Raw genomic sequence first — 22,914 nt, 5'->3', positions numbered from 1 at the left:
TTGTTTGTTATACTCCATCTAATAAGTACTGAAATATTTCTTTAACAAACTAAAATTTTCTACATTTTATTATTTTTGTAATACAAAAATGGGATTGGTAATTTTTTTGATTAATGATATGAACTTACCATATGTAAAGTGTTAGAATTGTAATTTCTATCAATCATACGACCCCTTTCATATTAATTCTTTTTCATCGAATCCCCATCAGGTTGGAGAGTAGTTTTCTGAAGCTTTTTGAAAAAATGTCTTTTTCTTGTTTCGATACATATGATTTGCAAAATTTCGTATAAACGAGAATTGCTTTGTCATCATTTTTTTAAAATGAAGTTAGATTGAATCGCTTCTTTAACTACTTGTTTATTTGGTATTGAATAATGCTTGAAGAAAAGAAGAAAAAGATAAGAAACTTTAAAAGTATTGAAATCAATGCCTAGCAAGTTGCTAGGATATTTATTAAATAATTATGCCTTAGCTAACTTTCCATGCAAACAGCTAAAAGCTAAGTTATTCATGAGAGTATGAGTCATCCAGTCTTTCTATTTCGCTATACTGATATTTTATGCAATCAAATTTGTAAATAACTCTGTGATTGAAGGTATTGGATTGCTTGAGCTTGAGTAACCCGATGCCTAGAACGTTGACCTATTAATATTTATGTTATTAATTTTTGTTTCAAGTTTTGGACAAACTTTGTGTTCTCAGAATCTAAGAACATTAGTGTTATGAAAAATCCTCCTTAAATACATATGTTTAGTAAGAATATCAATTTACTTCATGTTTTGTCCATCTTCTAATATTTAATGGCTACTTGCAGTTGTTGTATAATTAAATGGAATAATAGTGTATACTTGTGAAGTAACTAGAAAGAAAATTTACTACCATACTAAACTTACATTAGCTAAGTCTTTGCTAACAATTTTTTTTTTAGATATCCATGTCAAATGAAAGCAACCTAGTTCAATTTAGTTTCAGAAATAATATAATCAATTAAGTGGATTAACAGACGAATAGTGTGAAATTTTTGATGCTACTGAAAGAATAATATCTCGCTGAAGAACTATCATGATCCACCAAGATGCATAACCCTGCGAGAAAGAGGAAGAGCAATTATACGTAGTAAAAGTTTCATTATTTATAAAAAGAAAGATAAGAAATACGGCACACAATTATGATATTTGTATTGGAGTTGTACATATTTTTGTCTGAACAGAACTCTGAGAAGCAAAGTAACCTGGAAGTTTCAAGTGGGTTTCACCAAGAACAATGTTCTTCTCATATAATAGTCCATCGTGATAAAAAGATTCTAGAATATTTGTTGCAATATCTGTAACAAATCCATGAATAATTTGTATTATGATACAGACCATGGTTCCATATCGTTTGTATGAACGTGATTAGATGTTATATCATGCTTAAAAATGATCAATGTTAGTATTCATAATGGCTTTCCCTTTCCGTCCCCACTAGCACCTGTCAGGGTGATGATAAATTTTCAATTTATTCATGATAAGATAAAAGAATTCAGTGTCTCTGATTCACAGATTTTGAGGATTTGATCACGATTTATAAAAAAGTATCAACGAAATTTTGTTGAGGACACAATTACCTAAAAGATCAATATCTGATTAACAACAAAAATATACAATAATTTGCAAAAGAAGGTCAATTTCATACATATCAAAATCTTATTATTACTTTCTAAGAGTATTTGAAAATTGAATCCTCTTTGTTGAATTTTTTAAAAGATCTGTCGGCTTGTATCACTAGTATATAAGCAATATGTTTTCTATTAGTATACTTTAGATGACTACTGAAATTGTGACTAAGATGCATCAACACACAGTTAAAAATAGATCCTGGAAACCGAAGCCTTTTTTTGATAATTGTCCTTTTAAGTTCCCTTTTCAACTTCTATTTTGTTGTGCATTTGGGCATATTTTTACTAAAGTATTATCCATTCTTCTACTTTGGAGCTTTCTAATGCTAGCTATACAGTAAGTTACAAAACTTTTTCAGGATGGAAATATCATCCTCCCTTTTTTATTGACCAGATGTTTTTATTATTTAGATTCTTTACTATAATTTATTCAGTTGATTGACGAAATGACGTTGAAGGATGTGTTGTTCTCCTACCTTTACTACCTATATGTATGAAGCTATTGATACCAAAAGGTGGTATTAGACGGAAATATATTTCACTTACCAGGAAATTTCATCATAATTTTTTTTGAACTCGGTTTATTTTACATATATTATTACTTTACTCAAGAGTCTCCTATATGCCAGTGCTTAAATGACTCTAAAAGCTGTCCTTTAACTGGTATTTCAATTTCATAAGAAAGTTGTTCTCATGATAAGATCAATTGCTAAAAAGATATTTCTCTGGGTATTATACAACCAACCCTGAAATATTTGACTTATAGCTGGATACATATTTGCCTTTTTCTGTTAACGTAATTAAATTGTTTACTGCTCTCGAGCTACTTAAGCATATACGAGCTATATTCCCTTTGATGATCCTTGGCTCAATTAAGCTACCACTACATGATAGAAATGGTAAATATCCTTTTAATTGGAGCTCATTAATCTTCACCTTTAGACAACAAAATAACGTATATACTTACACTATCACACTAACTTTTAAACCTGGTTTTTTAACATTTTTCATGTATTATCGTCATATGGCCAGTATAGCTATGGTTTCTATAGAATGGAACCATATTGTAAAAGTGCTACCATCTGCGTTTTTTTCGTCAATTAATCAGGGCATCGCAATCGTACTACTGTCATATGTGATATATACAGTATCACGTATTCAAAGCACTTGAATATGGGTAGTACAGTTCATATATTTAATAGCAATTTTTGCACAGATCTTTAGACCAACTTTCAGAATAATTTTTAGCATCATTGAAGCTAATACATTTTATTATTTGTAGATCTCATACTCTCAATAATATTGTAAATTAAGGATTGAAATACTTTCTTCGATTCCAATACACATATATCTCTGTTGGTTGTTTTTTTTTATAGCAAAATTTTAAAAGTCATTCCTTTTTGTATTTCAAGCTAATGAGCATACCTATTGTAAACTGATATACTATTACCTTGATTACTAGCCAAACCTGCATTTCGTGATGAATGGGTCGTATATTATCGTTGTTGTACTTTCTTCAGAATATTAACAATGGTTTTGTTAAAACATATACATGATCAGATATATTCAAACACATTGATTGTTCCAAGCTATTCCTTTGTTTTTCGATCAACAGATCTAACACATCTAGTGCCATTCTGGTAGTGTAACTCGAGAATAATAAGGTGAATAATTGAGACGTTAAGGGGCATTTCTGTAAACACTTTGAATAAACAATATGATCGTGATGGTACACCAATTATATGTTAATATGAGGGACATTTTTGGTTCTTAATTGTATTTATGCCTATTCCAATCCTGATAATAATCTCAAAATTTGAATAATTGCAATAGATTGCCAGGCCGACACTTGTCAGGAAGAAAATACACCGGAAAAAATAATGCACTATCGATTGATAAGACATGTTCGAATGTTGTTATTATGACTTTTTATTTTGATAGAAGCAGAATAATGGCATTCTGTTTACGTCTTAGCAAGGAGTGTTACGTACACTGCAGATCATTTATTGAAGGCTTTTCAGGTTCAAAAAATATTAATTTATCAGCGCCTAATCATTCGCGGTGTTTCAAAATCACTTGGTTGAACAATATCATATCACATTATATAAGGCTTATCATTCATTTCTTCTATATCTCTAGTTCTCGCCCCACGTTGGAATTACAGTGATTCCAAAATTTTCACTGTTGGTTCGCACTAACAGACAGTTGATATGGCACAATTGGTGATTTTATGCTCTAATAAACATTGCTTGTATCAGTGATGAAAGTTTCAAGATAGTACGCCTGTCCCCGTCGAGAGTGTTATAGTATTGAAAACTAGACACGCAGCGATTTGGGCTTCAGAACATATATATTTGCCATATTGTTAAGATGCAGAACTTCGGATTGAGTCATGGAGGAACGCTGCAGAAATTTTAGGCATCCCGGTACATCCTTCTCGATATGACTCAAGTAGAGCGCAAATTTTTTTTTCATATGATCTTCTGTATGCGAGGGAAACAACTCATGAATGGCATTTCCTGCTAGACCGCCAAACTTTTATATTGTCTTTACCTTAACCTGGATTCCAAAGAGAGCTCATAAACTTAACTTGTCCCTCTAGGATTTTCTTTGATTTTAGTGCTATAATTCTGTCATTTATTGACTAATATTTATTGAGGCTTCCTTAGTCGATATTTAAACGGTAATCAAGTGCTTATCATCATAATAAGTAGATAATTTTGAGTCATTGTAATTTAGGAATAGTTCGAACGAGAAAGCTGTACTAAAAGTTAACTAGTTAATCAGTAAAAGATCACTTTTAATTTGAATATCTATGAAGTATCTTTGATAAAATGGTATCTCCTCACTACCAAAAACAGATGTCTTCTCTTTCATCACTTTGTGGATGTTTAGACAGTTAATGCTAAACCTTGCGCAAATAACAGTTTCATTTCATAAGTGCTGGGACTTTTTTTGAGAAACCTTTAATCGGTGACAACAAGTTGTAAAAATTATCATTAAGTATTTCAAGACGTTCACAATACCGACGTAAGTTTGGAGTAAGGTGATAGTTGTTTTTCCATAAGCATATCAATTGGTAGTATCTAGATATAGGACAAGCATTTAGGTTACTATCCGTGAATTATTACTTGTCTCTCGTGTAGCGGACAATAGCCATGCTTCTAATATCGAGATACCCTATCAATACTCAATAATTGAACTACTGTGAATATCGGCTCTTATTCTATCAGCTATTTTTGGAATGTATATTATTTCCAACACATCAAGAAGAGTGACTGATAAAAAATAGTGGAACGTCCTAATTGTTAGTTATATGTCATGAAACAATAAAGTTGAAATTACTAAACGAAAAAGGTATCAGTCTTAAATGCAATGGAAAGTTTAAAGATACTCTCACTTACATCTTCTGTGAAACAAACAATAAAACTAATTCGAGTTCAGTAGTCTAAGCCACATTTGATATTGAAATAGTTTTAGCACTGGCAATACAGATTGGCAAAATATCAGCTATTTTAAGCGATAACATTGTGTGATAATTCATAGTTGACAAAAGATAAGAGCATTTCAGTAGCCACAATGAAATCAAATATACTGTTTGAAATTTAAAGCAGTAAAACTAGCATTAGTATTGGTACACATTTCATTGCTGACAATTAAGCCGGTATACATTACCGTTTCTATCTTATCAAGTTGATCGAACTGAATAATTTGGTCTCTTTGTTTCTAATAAATTAGCTTATCTTGTTAAAAGAGCAATATGATGTTCAATAATATTCCTCAGGATGCACGATCCAGATGATTTTGGAATAAAAGTCTATCATTTGCATTAATAATGTCTTTAATAAACCTAGTTTGGTGGCATCCTAACTTTTCTTCATCTATCAAACCTTCTTAGTGGGTTGTGGAGAGTAAATTTTAAATGAATGAGTAGAATATCAATACAAAGAGCTCGAAAATACAGCTCTATGTATTGAGTTGGCTAATAATTGAATGGGCCTAGCATCTGGAATAGCTTTTACTGTGCTTATTTAGAATCGGGATGGATCAAACTTGTTATTTGTCTTGTAAATTTAAGCTAGTAGATAGCAGTAGCGGCCCAAAAATCCATCCGAACTGTGATGTGCTAGAAATGAAAGAACGATTAATTAAACATTAGGATGAAAATCTTTCACCGGTGGTCCTATGATACATCTAGTGGCAACGTAATTATAATTTTTACATCTGTGATTCAAACCTCATACTTTGAGCATCTTTGTAATCAGGTTATTTTTCTAAGGCAAAAGAAACAACACAACACATATAGAATAGTTATCTTATTTTATTTCTCTAGCCAGTAACATGTTTTTAACCCTTACCCCAAATATTGAAACTGGAATTTGGAAGACAGGCCAGCTTTTTGGTCTTTGATATGTAATGAAAGAAGAATAGTAGCAATTTCTGATAATAATAATTGAAGCGGGAAAATGGGTAGCAGTATTATATGTTACATTTCTACATTTCATAATATTCTTCCAACACTTTCTAATCTTCGAACTAAGCTCCACTAGAGGTATCGTGCATGCTGGTAATATTCCTACTTAGGTTAACGCTGTCTGGCAAATCATTCACATAAAGTAATTGGTGGTGATCTTGAATGCGATTGTCACCTTCTCAAAGCACTATCATAGCAGTTACGCAACGACCTTCCCCCTATCCAGCTCAATATATCCTTGAGCTTGCAAAAAAAATAAAAAAAAAATTGAAATATAACATCCGTTTTTGAATAAGTGCCCTTTCAAATAACAAAATGAAAATGATCCCAAACAAGGAACTCACATGCGACAATAAGTAGATAACGGAAGCGAGTGCTGAGTCCAACCCAAGGTCAGTACTAGTTTGGGGAGGAGTGAGATATAGAAAGGGCACCAAAAAAGTGTTTAACTGCCAAAACAAGAAACAGTACCAGTTAGTAATCCAAAAAAGCAAGACAGTCTGGAAGGAAAACTGATGGAAGTTTGAAGAAAACAAGACCACTGATAAAAAGTTCAAAAAAAACAAACAAACGAAAAACAAGAACGAAAACAAAATAAAAAAAACGAGGGGCACAGAACAAAAAGCAGAACGCACAGAAATATCAGGAGGCAATAGTGGGTCATGGAAAAGGGGTCAAATATGGTGGGGTCACATAAAAAAATAGCCCAAAAAAGAAATTTTTAAGAAGAAAAAAGACAATCTTTGCGTCATTTTCATAGGTACGGAATATTCTGTTGAAAGTAGGGAGGGAAGATGGGAACAAAGGAGAAATGTTGGCGGGGGGAGTCGGCGAGTTGGCACAACGAAGAGTCCCACCGATTGTTCTCGAGGGAGCAATTGAAAAACAACACGCAATTACGATTGAGTAGAAGAAGCGAAGGAGTGCTAAATTGCAGGGTATATTTTGAGAAATACTAGTAATATAGAGTGTCAACTTGGGACCTTATTCTCTTTAAAATCAGAAGTGAAAAAAATATACGTGGGGGGGAAGGGGTCAAATGTAGGACAAAAGCAGCACACATATTTACAAACCGGGGGGGTGGGGCAAGGGGGAATATTTACCTGTGTATCTGAACTTTATTCATACCCCCTCCTTCAATCCTTGTGATTACATTACCATAGTAGAGGACAGTTTCCTTTCAGCTTACAGACACGAACAGTTAAATCTAAACCAAAACAACAACAGCAACAGATACAACAACAGGGGGGATAATGAGCCGGGTATATCCAACAAATTGTAAACTTATCATGGTGTTCTTATTTGCACAAAAATCCCTCTTGCAGTTATTCCAGTTTTTCCAGTTTTTCCAGTTGCTCTAGTTGTCTGGTTTTTTCTTACTCTGTACAGATTAGTTGTAGCAGTTGTAAAGAATAATCGCAAGAATAAAAAAAGAAAATGTCAGGATTGTACGACTAATACTTATTCTCTATGGAATCCTCGAAAGAAAACAAGGGATGATGAACAAGCAGAGGCGAGGGGTGGAATCCACTTTTCCCATTTTATGTTAAAAATAATCCTGGGGGAGGGACGACTAAGTACACCCTTTCTACAATGGTTATTTAGTAATACGCAAAATGGGATAGATTGAGATGTCAATTGAGAGTGTGTAAGAAAGAGGGGCACTTTGTTCTCACTGATCCTAGCAAAAGAACGTATGGCAAAAAGAAATTAATTGAACTCTTTACAAGATATTCTCTAACTCTTGTCAGAAATAAAAATGTATATAAGGAGGATAAATTTTCCAGTTTTATTTTTTTTTTCATTGTTACTCTCTTACCGTTTCCTAATTTCTCATAATTTTTAAATTTCAGAACATCAAACATAGCAAAGACAAACAAAAGTCATAGATACTATTCCATTTCTATTCTTTTGTTCTAATTTCTATTAACTGACAAAAAAACTCTATTTAATAAATTATCATAATGGTTCATCTAGGTCCAAAGAAGCCACCAACGAGAAAGGGTTCCATGGTGGACATGCCACAACAACTTCTAGATCAAATCAAGGTCTTTGAAGAAATGTACACTGTTGATGGTGAAACTTTGAGAAAGGTTACAAAGCACTTCATTACAGAACTTGACAAGGGTTTGTCTAAAAAGGGTGGTAACATTCCTATGATTCCAGGTTGGGTTATGGAATACCCATCTGGTAAGGAAAAGGGTGACTACTTGGCCATTGACTTGGGTGGAACCAACTTGAGAGTTGTTTTGGTTAAGTTGGGTGGTGACCGTACTTTTGACACTACTCAGTCTAAGTACAAGCTACCAGAAGCTATGAGAACAACTAAGAATCATGAAGAACTATGGAGTTTCATTGCTGATTCTCTACAAGCATTCTTGGAAGATCAATTCCCAGAAGGTGTCAAGGGTAAGCTACCTTTGGGTTTCACCTTCTCTTACCCAGCTTCTCAAGATAGAATTAACCAAGGTGTTCTACAAAGATGGACTAAGGGTTTCGATATTCCAAACGTCGAAGGTCATGACGTCGTTCCAATGCTACAAAAGCAAATCGAAAAGAGAAACTTGCCAATCGACATCGTTGCCTTGATTAACGATACTACTGGTACCTTAGTTGCATCATTGTACACTGATGGTGAAACTAAAATGGGTGTTATCTTCGGTACTGGTGTCAATGGTGCTTACTACGATGTTGTTTCTGATATTCCAAAGTTGGAAGGTAAGTTGGCTGATGATATTCCAAATGATTCACCAATGGCTATCAACTGTGAATATGGTTCTTTCGATAACGAACACGTTGTTTTGCCAAGAAACAAGTATGACTTGATCATTGATGAAGAATCTCCAAGACCAGGCCAACAAGCCTTTGAAAAGATGTCTTCAGGTTATTACTTGGGTGAAATGTTGCGTCTAGCTCTGTTGGACCTATACGATCAAGGTTTGATTTTGAAGGGTCAAGACATTTCTAAGTTGAAGAAGCCATACGTAATGGATACTTCTTACCCATCCAAGATTGAAGACGATCCATTTGAAAACTTGGAAGACACTGACGAACTTCTACAAAAGAACCTGGGTATTCAAACCACAGTCCAAGAACGTAAGTTGATTAGACGTCTGTGTGAATTGATTGGTACTAGATCTGCTAGATTGTCTGTCTGTGGTATTGCTGCCATCTGTCAAAAGAGAGGTTACGAAACCGCTCACATTGCTGCCGATGGTTCCGTTTTCAAGATGTACCCAGGCTTCAAGGAGAAGGCTGCTCAAGGTTTGGCTGATATTTACGGTTGGGAACATAAAGATCCAAAGGATTGTCCAATTGTCATTGTTGATGCTGAAGATGGTTCTGGTGCTGGTGCCGCCATCATTGCTGCTTTGGCTGAAAAGAGAATTGCTGAGGGTAAGTCCTTGGGTGTCTTGGGTGCTTAAGTGAAGCGAAAATAACGTTGTAATGATAATGATTAAAAGTGTCTTCGGCACTATGTTATTTTTGATGACATTATATCATGTTTTATATATCTAAATGATACTATTAGTAGATAAATGAACTATACATATAAATATGAGACTTTTTAAATTCCAAATTTTAGACTTGTAGTCATAACTTTATTTGAGTAAAAAATAAACTAAACTTAGTTATTGATTACATAATGGCAGCTGTGTTTCTGAATATTTGTTCAGCGAGTGATTCGCTCAATGTAATGATGTGGATCCCTATTTTTGAACTCTTAGTGTGGTAGGAGTGTGCTATTTAAATACGTGTAGTGCTATACAATACTTTCAATATTTATAGCATAGTCCAAGGCTTTGTCAACTATATCAAGTTTTTCTTCATCTAATTCATTGGCATTTTCTTCATGGAAATAGATAGTGCCTCGACTGATTTTCCAACCTCTTTCTTTGGCAAACAGTTCTGTTTCCTTCTCATTATTTATAAACAGCAGTGCCTTTATGCTTGTTAAAGGAAGATTTTTGTAGGCCAATTCAGTGTTTCTCGCAATTTCGTCTCTGATAGCATTCATTAGTGTTTTTGTGAAAACGTCAAACTCAGGAACCTTGGACCCCGCTTCTAATAAACCCCAAGCTTTTTGGTATGAACCTTCCATTAACCATCTGTCGACCTTGATTGGGTAAGAAAGCAATTGGTCTTCTTCAATGTTTTGAATGTGTTTATCGAAATACTCTAATTCACTGTGGAATTTGGTTACGTCACCTTCTGAAAGCAATGTCAGGAGATAAAGGCTAATAATCTTTGATTTATCTTCCGATTGGGATAGTTTTTCATTCTTCGAGAAATAGAAGGTTCTCAATTGGGCAAAGTAACTATAGAATTGCTCAAAATCCAACGTGTAAATGCTCACCAAGGCTCCAATTTCGAAAATCTTCCTTGTGAATAGGATATCTTGCAAGTATTGTTCATTTGTATTATTGACATCAGGAATGAGTATATTGTTTTTAATCAATTCAATTTTAACGGCAGGAAGCAGTTTCTTACAAGTACTGAAGTCCTTTGAGTTATATGATTGATTAATTTTTGCAACCAGATCTGTGAGTGTAGGTGCCATCCTTCAAAGTTGTTATCTCAATTATATTTGTACTTCTTTGTCGTAATATTCAATGGTATTTGTTTGATTCTATTATCTCTTGATTCCTATATGCGCAATTATGCAAAAAAGAGACAATATTTAGTAGTCTTGTAAAACCTTTTAGTGTTCCAACGATAATAATACTATACAAAGCTAGCCAGTTGTTATAAGTTAATAGATGGAGGTCAACTTGCTGTTTTTATTATGGTATACACAGTACTTATTTGGTGGCAAACGGGTTAATGGGTGAGCTAATTTTCCCTTGGACCTTCAGTCTTCGCCCTGAAATTATGGATTCGTGGTGTGTTATATTCTATACCTGGCATATAGGCCTCTCCAGCAAAGTTCTAAACAAATAAAAAATTACTTTGGTATATTTGCTAACAGTTATTCCACAATGCACTTACTTTCCACTGTTAAGCTAAATCTAGTTTATATTATGTTGTGCAATTGATCAAGTTCTTGAGAATATTCATTACTTTAGTAAAATCTACGTCCGCTTAATTCTTAACAGTTAGAAACAGGATTGGTGCTTTAATTATAAGAAACAAATCATTACACAGCTAAATTGTTATTATTTATTACTCTATAGCTTAATTATCTGAGAATTGTACAGATATCCGTACTTTTTCTGGACTTCCTCTTGATAGTTTTCGTATCTTCTTCTGTAAAGTTATAATTCTTGAGCGTACAGAGGCACTCGTCTTCAAATCATCTTTACTTATCCTAACCACTACTTCAAATTCCCTATTGGCATTACCCCCAGATTGAATTGACAATGATTCCATCTGATTCTCTAAAGTCTCATCGATCGTCCTGCTGTTGGATCTCTTCAAGTGTGATGATGATTGTTCTGTAGTTTGCCCTTGTTGAGGCCTCTTCTTGAGCACAGCAAAATTGAAAACATTGTCACGGATGTTACCACCTGGGTGTACACCACAGATGACATACATAATTGTGCCAACATATTTCGTCCACCACACAGCTCTTCTAGCCTCTATTTTGTTATGGTCGTTCAATACCACATCCTCTAAGGCCTTCATATACTTTTCTTCAGGTTCCGGTATATTACCTCCCCATCTGTTACATAGTGCTATCCCTATAAGTGCTCGTATTCTGTGTGATAGGCCATGGCAACCTGCAATTATACCTCTAGTTGCTACATGTAAGGCAGCAGTTGGTTGAAGTTCTTTAGGGTAGGATGCATGTATAAATGCTAGGTTACAAAGCGCCGGCGCCACTCTTTGATAAACAATCTCAGGTATCTGATGTTCTGGTAGAGCGGTCTGTAACAACTGAAGGTATTTATCTGCCAAAAGAGGAGCGTAAGGTCTCGTAGAAATCAAAAGAGGATCCTGTGCCCTAATTTCTCTTGGCAAAATAGAATATAATGTACCTTCTCTAACACCACCTTCACTGAAATATATAGTTGTTATTCTAGGCAATACATCAAATACAGCGCTCATTAATAGTGCAACGGCAGGTAACTGTGATCGACGTTTCTCAGAGACTTTGAATATTTTGTTGTTGCTTGGTAATCTCTTCTTTAGAAATAGATAATCTGTCAGGGCATCGAATTCGTCATATGAGCAAGAATAACCATTGATAATTGTTTGAACTGGGTAGTCAGGGTTCTGAGAAATTAGTAAATGGCCCATGCCCCTTAGGCCACCACCTCTGGCCATTAGTGTAAAACCGCCAGTTCTTTTAGCTTCTTGTATCATATCGTTTGGAATTTGGATTTCGTCAACTGCTTTTCTAAAAGCTTCTTTGATTTCCAGAAACAATGCTCTTCTATCTTCAGTATTGCTCCTCCTGGTTAAGGCACTGGCCCCATATGGCAATGCTACAGACGTTGAGGAGCGTTTGATTTCGCCGTCAACCGTTTGCAACCACGATAAATTGACAGTTCCACCACCAAGGTCCAGGTAAAGCCCATTAACAAAATAAAAGGATGACACCACACCATATACATCGATTTTTTCCTCTTCTTCTCTTGACAGCAACTCGACATCCCAGCCTGTACTCGATTCTATAGCGTCTATGAATTGGTCACAGTTCAAAGCCAACCTAGTGGCCTCAGTGGCGATCACACGTACACCAGATTGGGGGACACCGAAGTCCTCGCATATAAGTTTGAATCTTTTCATGGCAGATACGATTTCATCTATGATATCGTCCGGGATGGGTATCTGTTTACCTGTGTCTGATTCATACTGTATTTCATATAGTGAAATTCCCAGTCTGTCCTTGAAGACGCATGGCATTATTCTGGCATGGTGTTGAGCCTTCGAAGAGATACTGAATCTGATACCATTGGACCCAATATCCACTACACCACATAGGTTTCTCGAAACCACTTCAGCTTCAGTATCGCTATCAGATAATACCGACATTGTTAGCTTATAGTGTTTGTTTTTTTAATTTTCAGAAGTGGGTATTATACTTAATGTTATAATAGTGGTAGTAAAGCGATTGAGAGTCAAAAGAAGAGCTGTTCAAAAACAATTGATTGCTAGCTTAATATGTTATACTATTCTATGAATGGTTACCCAAGTTTGTTCTTTTTCCAATGGGCCATCCCCGTCCCCATCACGCATCCGTTACATAATAGTAAAGAATTACTGAAGAAGTTGACCGAATAGTGATTTCTGCGAAGGTAAAGTTCCCACGGAAACTAATCATCCAGAGTTTGTCAAACAAGCTTGACAAAAAAAAAAGAACTACTGAAAAGAATGAATTGGGAGCTTGCAATGTGAGAAAGGGTCCTATGGGACGAGTGTCCTCTGCTGAAAGTTCAGAGACACAAGTGTTAGACCACCATTTCTGTAAAATGACCAAGTATGTCATTATATTACAAACTGGCAAGTTACACAACATACAGCAAACGAGATACTTACTTTTTTACTATACACTGCAACGCTTGTTCACTGTAATCACATCCTCTAACAAGGGAACAACAACAACAACAACAAGAACAACAACCTGCTTCACTTTAATAAGTCCACCTCTATTGTAGATTAGTCCTTCGACTTCGAATTTTTATTTAGTAGCTTACAGTTAGACATGTGACATCTCACACCACACGCCACATGGGATTCCAGATGACCGGGGGTCATGTGACCTCCACCGAGGATTTTCACGAAACTTCACTCGGAAATGCTTGCTCTCTTCACTTTCTAGCCTTGTATAGTGGAGGGAGTGAAGGGAAGAAAAAAAAAAGCAAAAGAGAGGACACAGGACACAGGACACAGGACACAGGACACTCTGGTTAGGAAACTTTGGTAGCATTGTTGGCAGAGTTTTTAATTGTGCTTTGATACTTTCTGATTCATAAAGGGAGTAGACAAACTTTTGGAAATTGCTGAGCTCAGTGTTAACCAGGTCTTTTGGATATATCTGTGAAGAAAGTGAATACCAAAGGAAGCTTTTTTTAATTTTTTTTTGGTTGGATTTGTGATACCGGCTCAGTTATCATTCCTGATCAAATTCGTGTCATTAGCAATTCAATTGAGTTATATCTTGAATTTGCTGTTTTATTGATATATCTGTCTTTGATAAAAGGTGTTTGCTGCTACAATAAGTACAACGAAAATAGGGTAAGTTTCACCATTGGACACAACAAATAAGAAACGGATCAAGCATAGTTTTACAAAGCGGAACTTAGGTAGTTTTTATTTTATTGCGAGAGATTACTGCAGATAACAAAAGAAGAAGAGTAATGGTTGTATTAGCTGCATCAATTACCACTAGAAATGGTAAGCCTTTATTGTCGCGTCAATTCAGGGAATTGACCAAGGAGAGAACCATGGAATTGTTATCCAACTTCCAAGGTCTGGTTTCCAATATTTCCTCAGATCACACTTTTTTGGAGGATGAACACGTCAGGTACGTTTATAGACCCTTCGATAACTACTACATCATCTTGATTACGAATCGTCAGTCTAACATCATTCAGGATTTATCTACGTTGAACTTGTTCTCTTCCACTGTGAACTCATACTTGGCTAGTTATGATGAACTAGAGATATTTGATAATAGTTTCGAAATTTTGAGCTCTTTTGATGAGATCGTCACCATGGGTTACAAAGAGAACTTGAGCATATCTCAAGTTGAAACATACTTGGCCATGGAATCGCACGAGGAAAGAATCCAGGAGATTATTGAACGTAATAAAGAAATTGAAGCAACTGAGGAAAGAAAGCGTCGTGCAAAGGAAATTGCAAGAAAAGAGCAAGAGAGGAAGTTGGGAATCTATGGTGGAGAGTTTGAAACAGCTAACTTGGTTGCAAACAGCCAAAACAGGTTCATGGCTAGTAATGATCCAAATGTTGCTAATGCTTTGAATAGTTATTACAGCCACGCCTCTCCAGCTGCTCAACAGTCATACTCAAAGCAACAGCATCCACAATCTTTCCAAAACTTGGACAATGACGTTGCCTCTACTACTCGTGGTATGAAAGGTATGAAACTTGGAGGTGGTGCTCAGCCAGCTATGTCTAGGAAAATATCAACTCCATCAAGACCATCTCGTGGTCAAACAGCTGAGCCAGAAGAAGATAAACCACAGAACAACGGTATTCTGATAACCATCAAAGAAACGATCAATGCCGAGATCACTAGAGATGGTGTTATTTCATCTTCTGAGTTAAAGGGTGTTATGGAATTGCGCATTAACGATCCAGAACTAGCGCAGGCAAAAATCAAACTGGCTGATTCTATGGACGTCAAGGATCATTCCTACCAATTTAAAACACATCCAAACATTGACAAGAATGTGTTTACTAGCTCTAAAACCATTGGTCTCAGAGACAGCAGCAAGTCCTTCCCATCCAATGATAACAGTTTAGGTGTATTGAGGTGGCGTAAGGTCGGCCTTCCAGATGATAAGGCGTTGATACCGCTAGATGTATCAACTTGGGTATCTCCATCGAGTGACAACGATGGTCTGTTTGAAGTCACTATTGAATACGAATCTAGAAAGGACTTGGAAAACATCCTGTTTAAAGTTCCGGTGTATACAGAAAATGTTAAAATTAATGAGGACAGCGATGACAGTAATGCTGAGATTATTGCTATAGATGATGAAGAAGGTATCACTATTAAGGTAGACAGTTGTCCAAACGGAAGTTCAGGTGTTGTAAGTTTGTTGGTTGAAGCCGAATTTGAAGATGCTCTGTTCCCATTATCTATCGGATTCACTGGAAAGGCTCAAGGATCAGCTAGTATGGTAGGTGTCGATATTTCCGCTGTAGTTGGTAGTGAAACTGCCGAAGAATTGCCATTTGACAAGATAACTGTTATAAAACCAGAACAGTATGTTGTTGTTTAATAAAATTTTGATGGATTGGATTTCGATAAAATATCCGACAACCTTATATGTCAGTTACCAAGTAGGCATAATTTTTCGTCCATTTCAAAAGTCCACGAAGATATATATATTATTGCCAAGAAGAGTGTATATCTACATCTATAAATAAAAAAAACATGTGAAATTAGAGTCTGCTGATTATTGGCGGAAAGATAGAGTATACAATAACAATACAGAAAGAAAAAATCAGATAACAAGAAATTGATAAACCAAATTGGAATATAGTGTGTATTTTTTTAGTATTAAATACACAGTACCTTCGAATATATGGGAACGGTAACATGAACTAGCGTATCAGTATCATATTGGTTGGCAGTACTACACCTGCTAATATTATATGCGTACATAATGATAATATTTAACTTTCCCTTCACTCCCTTCTTTTGCAATTGCTGAATTTTGGATTTTGCCACTTTCTATGGCAAGCGGATGGGGTGACGCAGTTTGAGTGAGCATACTAGCAACTTATAACTTCAGATGGATTCAAGCAACTAATACAGTTCTAGTAAGCTTGGTAATTGGGTGGTAGTTTACTTTAAAGAGAAGTAATAAAGTTGTGTTAGATTGTAACTTGAAGAGACATACCTCGGTGAATTCAATTGAACTAGAAAACCGAAAGCCAACTGCAAGTACCGCTAATAAAGGGAATTTGCACTACAAGTAGAACACCACCAAGCGCAATTTTTTTTTCAGGTTATCTGTTTTAACATTACTGATAAATAATAAAGAAAACAACCTAGTTTGCAGAAATGAATCACGATCCCTTTAGCTGGGGTAGACCCTCTGAGCAGACATATGGTCAATACGATCATTCCATTGCACAAGCCAGTATTCCAAAGATGAACACACAGGATCCAATTGTCACAGGTACATCCGTTATATCGATGAAATACAACAACGGAGTTGTTATTGCTGCTGATAACCTGGCTGCTTACGGCTCGTTGCTGAGATTTAATGGTGTTGAGAGATTGATTCCTGTTGGTGAGAACACTATTGTTGGTGTTTCTGGGGATGTATCAGATATGCAACATATTGAATACTTGCTTGATGAGATGAAGATTGAAAATAATTACGATAACTCTTCTCCAGACGACGAAGAAGCACTACAACCAAGCTACGTATTTGAGTATTTGGCAGCTGTCATGTACCAACGTAGATCAAAGATGGATCCACTGTGGAATGCAGTGATAGTTGCAGGTATAGAAAAAGATGGCTCTCCCTTCTTGAGATATGTTAACTTGTTAGGTGTCACATACTCATCGCCAACGCTAGCAACAGGATTTGGTGCTCATTTAGCTATACCATTATTGAGGCGAGTAATAGATAAAGAAACAGACATAGAAAAGACTGATCTTGCACTAGCTGAACAAACAATAAGAGAATCTATGAAAGTTTTGTTCTACAGAGATGCCCGTTCTTCAAAGAAATACTCTCTAGCGATAATAGATAAAGATAAGGGTTTAATGTTTAAGCAAAATCAAGAGGTTGAGAATATGTCTTGGAAATTTGCGAAAGACATTAAAGGGTATGGTACTCAGAAGATTTAAATTACAACATTATAGTCAAGGGCATCTTATTGATCATGATATGAGTCTATTTTTAGACTTTAAAGGAATATAAATATATATTTACGTATTTGTGAATGAATATTTTTTAAAATAGTGATTGGTTGGGACTAATTGCTGTGAATCAATGTTGGAAACTGGAATTAAGATCATCCAAATTTAACGCAACTATTTGTTGCATAAAAAAGGGACCAAAATGCGGCAATAGTAATTCAATCATGTTACACCTTATCTCGAATAGATTCAGAAATTGCCATAGAGAATATTACTCAAAATAAATTTCATAAGCGTAGAGATTCCATAAAGCACGGGTAGATTAGTTATAGTGCAAACATTGATGGGTGGTATAGGTTATGATGGCTAAAATTTCTCCAATAGTCTTACAATCTTTTTTTAATAAGCACCTCCTCCATTAATAACTTCTAGTTCCGCTTCATCGATTGGTTTGTAATGGAATCTCAATGGTAAGTCGTTAATTGAAGACACCTCATCCGCCTTCAATGCTCTGTCTGTGAATTGGTATTTTGAAGAGCCAGCAGTGGAGCTATTCGCCTTACTGTTCTTGTATGGCACCACTTGAAATGGAGTATAATTCTTCATAAAATCAGCGACCTGGACGGTCTCTGCACCACCAGGGATTAATCCATTAACGGTGCATGGATGTGGTAATATTTTGTCGGTGTTATGTTTCAAAATAGGGTGTTTTGTACCCACAAATTTGATCATTGGCTCATAAGCCTTTGCTAACTTGGCTGCAGTTGGGTTCATCTTATTTACAGTTTCCGTTGTGTTGGTTTGGGATAACTTCTTGAAGATATTAGTCACAGACTGTTTGATTCCTTGTAATGAAGACACTGTGGGCTATTTTTTTTTGGTATTATATATGTGTTTAATTTTACCTTTTTTGTGATAACCTTTGTAATTTTCAATATATAAGAGTGTGGAATTAAGTTATTACAAAACTAGAACTGTTTCAACTATAATTCCAAGCGTAAAAAGCTGGAACTGTATAAAGCAAATGCTACAGTAAGCTTACAGATTCTCGGTGTTTGCCTATGAGAATTAAGAGTAATCATCAATGCAGTGTACGAATCCAATACTTCCCTGGAGGTTACCTCTTTGAGTAGATTGTATTTTTGCACAGATTTTGATCAGGAGTTGCTCCCCTCACCACCAGGATTCTTGATATTTTGTAAAACTGCAGGTATGTGCCAGCCATGGTGCTACATGATTGGAGGAAAATCCGTGTGAGATAGCCCATAGCTAGTTTCGCTTCAGCAATCCACGAAAGTAAAGGAGTTCGTAGAAGGAGGGAAGCAAAGCTCAATTTATCTTCCGTCTATTCGGAGATTCGACTTGACTTCGCACTTTTTGTATGGAAATATCACTATTGTCAAGTATTTACAGACATTACATATAACAAATGGAAGAAATTAGGTTAAAGCCATCTTTACAAGATAGGTTGATTGGAGAATACACGCTGATGAACATATTATAGGAAATAGTAAATAAATATTAATATTTAGTACAGAATTTCGTTTTCATTTGTTATTGTTGTTCATCGCCAAGTCTACAACTCCACTGAACAATATCGTTTATACTATTTATTTATTAAATGTGAGACACAAGAAAATTTCATGTTTTGGTGATGAAAGTTGCGAAAGGACCAATTGTGTGAATGCTTCCATGAAATCATTTCCTGACACATGCAAGCATGATATTAAAGGAAATATTGCAACAATATTTTAAAACTGTGTTCCATCAAGGGTATTCTTGTATGTATGAATTGATAATACAAATATTTCACATAATCATAGTATTTGTGTTGTAAATTGCATTTGAACCAATATACACTTCTTATTTGCACTTCCTAGTATCTTGAGATGACCCCCCCACATGATACTCACCATATTAGTGACACGAAGGGGAAGTGTGCCATTGTTTATCACCTTTAGGGGTGTCTGGCATCTTCACTTGGTTAAGCTATACCCTCTTGAAACCCCACTCTTGCTTTGTTTCAACAGTATGTTTTGACTGTCAAACTTGTTGGAAAGTATATAACAGACTCTTTCATTTTAGGATATCGTAAGTCTGGAAATTCCACGAACCATCGATATTTGTTTGTTATTACAGAAGTTACATAACAAATAAATAAAATACCAAGAAATTCAATACCACTAAAATGAAGTCATCATTCAAAAGTGAGTACCCATTTGAGAAGAGGAAAGCGGAATCTGAGAGGATAAGTGAGAAGTTCCAAAATAGGATTCCTGTTATTTGTGAGAAAGCTGAGAAGTCTGATATACCGGAAGTAGACAAGCGGAAATATTTAGTGCCAGCCGATCTTACAGTTGGCCAGTTTGTATATGTTATCAGGAAGAGAATAATGCTTCCACCGGAAAAGGCCATCTTCATTTTTGTTAATGACACTTTGCCACCAACTGCATCGCTTATGTCACAAGTGTATCAAGAACACAAGGACAAAGATGGTTTTCTATATGTGACATATTCAGGTGAGAACACTTTCGGATATCAGTAAACTATCACATACAATAATAACTAATCTCAAGGAATACTACTCCTCCCCAAAGTGATATGCTGGCATAGATACTTGTTTTTGTTCTGCTGATTATCCCTTTAACTCTTAACTGGGATGAAAACCCTGCTAGATTTGTTGCTTCTATCAACTGGTTTGATTGAATGAATAAAAACACCTCCTGTATTGTCTTTTGGCAGTATTGTGAGTACTGTACGGAAGATTAATAACTTTATGATAGGATGTTGGCGGGTAAAAGACAAATAATCTAACTTTATAGGTGCGATAATCCGGGCTTTCCTTGAGTTTATTGCAAACCAAAGGCGGAAATAATGTGTTGTCCAAATCTAATCATAATAATCTTCAAATTCATTAAAATGATAATATCTAATTCTTGAAAAGGGACTAAGACATCACTAATGTCTTTTCTATTACAAGATAAGAGGATCCTACATATTATAGCTTTTCTTCAGTTGATGAGGTTCCTCTAAATGGAGGGATAATGTGAAAAACCTATAACTTTTACACCTGCACCTAGGCAGCACTTATCATAAGCCGTTTCTAATATTGGTTTCTAGTGATACTATCTGTAGTAAAAAATTCATCAAGAGTCATAAATATTATATAATAGCTTCGATAAATTAAATTTTCTACTTTATCTTTCATTCTAAGACATAGATTATAGTAATATTGCTACTCCACCATCTCCTCTATTCCGATTTTAAATATTTAACTATATGACGATGTTACATGAACACTAATCGAACTTTAGTCACACGGATTTAAAAATTGAAAAGTAACAGTGATGACTTTAATGGTCTAGACACCAACCTATATATCAGTTATACACGGTATTGAAACGAATTTTAGCAACAAATATACACAAAGTCAATTACATTAAGTGGTTGACTATAATATAATTTATAAGCACTATAATTCATGGATGTATAAAAATTCAATCAGAACACGACCATTAAAGAGGTTCATCTCGAACCATGCGAAGGGGAAATTTGCACTCGATCCAGCGTACAAATTGAAATGTGGTTTGGAGATACACACACAACTGAATACTAGATATAAGTTATTTTCATATACTTCAAATGAAGCAGAAAATTTGACTATATCCCCGAATACTTCAACCAGTCATTACGACATTTCTTTGCCAGGTACCCAGCCCAGACTTAATTATGAAGCCGTTCTTTATGCAACAAAGTTAGCATTATCTCTAGACTCTGATATTAACCTAATATCGCAATTTGACCGTAAACATTACTTTTATGGGGATCAACCTCAAGGATACCAAGTTACACAGCATTATAAGCCATTTGCGAAGAATGGTAAGTTGACCCTCTATGGGGCTTATGAGGATATTAATGAGAACGAGAAGACCATAAGAATAGAACAATTACAGATAGAACAAGATACAGGAAAGTCTTTATATGCTTCAGGTGCTGACATGACGACTATGATTGATCTCAATAGATCGAATGTACCCTTGATTGAGCTTGTTACAAAGCCTGATTTTGAAGACCTAAAACAAGTGAGAGCATTCATAAAGAAATATCAAGACCTTGTGAGGAGATTAAATATCTGTACTGGTAATTTAGAGACTGGATCGATGAGAATAGATGTGAATTTATCAGTAAACGATTTTGCGAGAGTAGAGCTAAAGAATCTTCCCAACACATCTTCCATAATGAATGCAATAAAGTTCGAGTATGAACGACAACTACATATAATTAAAAATGGTGAAGGCGAAAGACTGTTACGAGACACAGAAACCAGAGGCTGGACTGGCTCAGAAACGGTGAAATTAAGAAGCAAAGAAACTTCCATAGATTACAGATATATGCCTGATCCTGAAATTCCTTTTATTACTATTGCAGATGATGTAGTTCATAAGGTCAAGTCAACACTACCAGTTTCAGCTGATGCATTGTTAAGAGAGTTTATGAATAAGCCATACAATTTGCCAATAAAACATGCCAAAATTCTTTGCATAAGTGGTAACCAAAATGAGATGTATGACCATGAACAATTGAGAAAGTATTACAAAGATGTTTGTGTGCATTATCAAAAGGAGTACCCAGATGATAATCTCAAAATACCATCCAATTGGATATTAAACGAATTTATTGGTAATTTGAATAAACTAGAAACAAAGTTGAATGAAATCTATGAAATACTAACGCCTAGCACCTTTTTTGAGTTAATTAGACTCATGAAACAAGGTGTAATAACAGGAAACAGTAGCAAATTGCTACTATTTCACATTGTTAATAATGTAAAGACTGGAGTGTTTACTAAATCATCACAAATTAACTTAAAGCAGCTAATAAATGAATATGAGCTCCAGGCTGCAGACCAAATCAATGAACATGAACTTGAAGAAATTTGTAGATCAATTATAGATGACATAAAAGATGAAAAGCTATTGCAAAATCTAATATCAGGAAAAAAGAAAACATCTCTTAAGTTCTTAGTTGGCCAAGGTATGAGACTAAGTCAAGGTAGGTTGAATCCAAATGAGTTGGAGAAGATGTTTCGCCAAGTATTGGATATTAAGTGGTAAATCTTTAAATTTCATCAGGTAGAGCAAATAAAAATGAAATGCATAAATAATAGTTATGTATATATAACATACTAATTAACATGTAAATATTAAACAACTGAACGTCTAGCAATAAAAGATAAAATAAGAATACAAATGCAGAACAACTAACCGA

At 35.2% G+C, this 22,914-nt stretch overlaps 8 protein-coding genes across 8 annotated transcripts; 5 read left to right on the top strand and 3 right to left on the bottom strand.

Annotated features, from left to right (window-relative positions):
- Positions 1–8,098: 8,098 nt before the first annotated feature.
- GVI51_A04631 (hexokinase) lies at positions 8,099–9,559 on the top strand (the record flags this gene model as incomplete). The annotated part of the gene is made up of 1 exon (XM_444978.1): positions 8,099–9,559. The coding sequence occupies one exon, from the start codon at positions 8,099–8,101 to the stop codon at positions 9,557–9,559; it is 1,461 nt and encodes a 486-aa protein (XP_444978.1).
- Positions 9,560–9,897: 338 nt separating this feature from the next.
- RPN12 (proteasome regulatory particle lid subunit RPN12) lies at positions 9,898–10,695 on the bottom strand (the record flags this gene model as incomplete). Its single annotated transcript, XM_444977.1, has 1 exon — positions 9,898–10,695. One exon carries the CDS (start codon positions 10,693–10,695, stop codon positions 9,898–9,900), a length of 798 nt encoding a protein of 265 aa, XP_444977.1.
- Positions 10,696–11,309: 614 nt separating this feature from the next.
- On the bottom strand, positions 11,310–13,112 carry RTG2 (Rtg2p; the record flags this gene model as incomplete). Its single annotated transcript, XM_444976.1, has 1 exon — positions 11,310–13,112. One exon carries the CDS (start codon positions 13,110–13,112, stop codon positions 11,310–11,312), a length of 1,803 nt encoding a protein of 600 aa, XP_444976.1.
- Positions 13,113–14,437: 1,325 nt separating this feature from the next.
- RET2 (coatomer subunit delta) lies at positions 14,438–16,048 on the top strand (the record flags this gene model as incomplete). Its single annotated transcript, XM_444974.1, has 1 exon — positions 14,438–16,048. One exon carries the CDS (start codon positions 14,438–14,440, stop codon positions 16,046–16,048), a length of 1,611 nt encoding a protein of 536 aa, XP_444974.1.
- A 788-nt stretch (positions 16,049–16,836) lies between these two features.
- On the top strand, positions 16,837–17,634 carry PRE4 (proteasome core particle subunit beta 7; the record flags this gene model as incomplete). Its single annotated transcript, XM_444973.1, has 1 exon — positions 16,837–17,634. One exon carries the CDS (start codon positions 16,837–16,839, stop codon positions 17,632–17,634), a length of 798 nt encoding a protein of 265 aa, XP_444973.1.
- Positions 17,635–18,045: 411 nt separating this feature from the next.
- Positions 18,046–18,420, bottom strand: KGD4 (alpha-ketoglutarate dehydrogenase subunit KGD4; the record flags this gene model as incomplete). Its single annotated transcript, XM_444972.1, has 1 exon — positions 18,046–18,420. The coding sequence occupies one exon, from the start codon at positions 18,418–18,420 to the stop codon at positions 18,046–18,048; it is 375 nt and encodes a 124-aa protein (XP_444972.1).
- Positions 18,421–19,834: 1,414 nt separating this feature from the next.
- ATG8 (ubiquitin-like protein ATG8) lies at positions 19,835–20,191 on the top strand (the record flags this gene model as incomplete). The annotated part of the gene is made up of 1 exon (XM_444971.1): positions 19,835–20,191. The coding sequence occupies one exon, from the start codon at positions 19,835–19,837 to the stop codon at positions 20,189–20,191; it is 357 nt and encodes a 118-aa protein (XP_444971.1).
- Positions 20,192–21,131: 940 nt separating this feature from the next.
- Positions 21,132–22,760, top strand: PET112 (glutamyl-tRNA(Gln) amidotransferase subunit PET112; the record flags this gene model as incomplete). Its single annotated transcript, XM_444970.1, has 1 exon — positions 21,132–22,760. One exon carries the CDS (start codon positions 21,132–21,134, stop codon positions 22,758–22,760), a length of 1,629 nt encoding a protein of 542 aa, XP_444970.1.
- Between the last annotated feature and the right edge of the window lie 154 nt (positions 22,761–22,914).

This window comes from Nakaseomyces glabratus, chromosome A (assembly GCF_010111755.1).
Source record: "Nakaseomyces glabratus chromosome A, complete sequence".
In the NCBI taxonomy this organism is placed as follows: domain Eukaryota; kingdom Fungi; phylum Ascomycota; class Saccharomycetes; order Saccharomycetales; family Saccharomycetaceae; genus Nakaseomyces; species Nakaseomyces glabratus.
The sequence above is the reverse complement of the archived record's forward strand: the minus strand, read 5'-3'. Positions and strand labels throughout refer to the sequence as shown.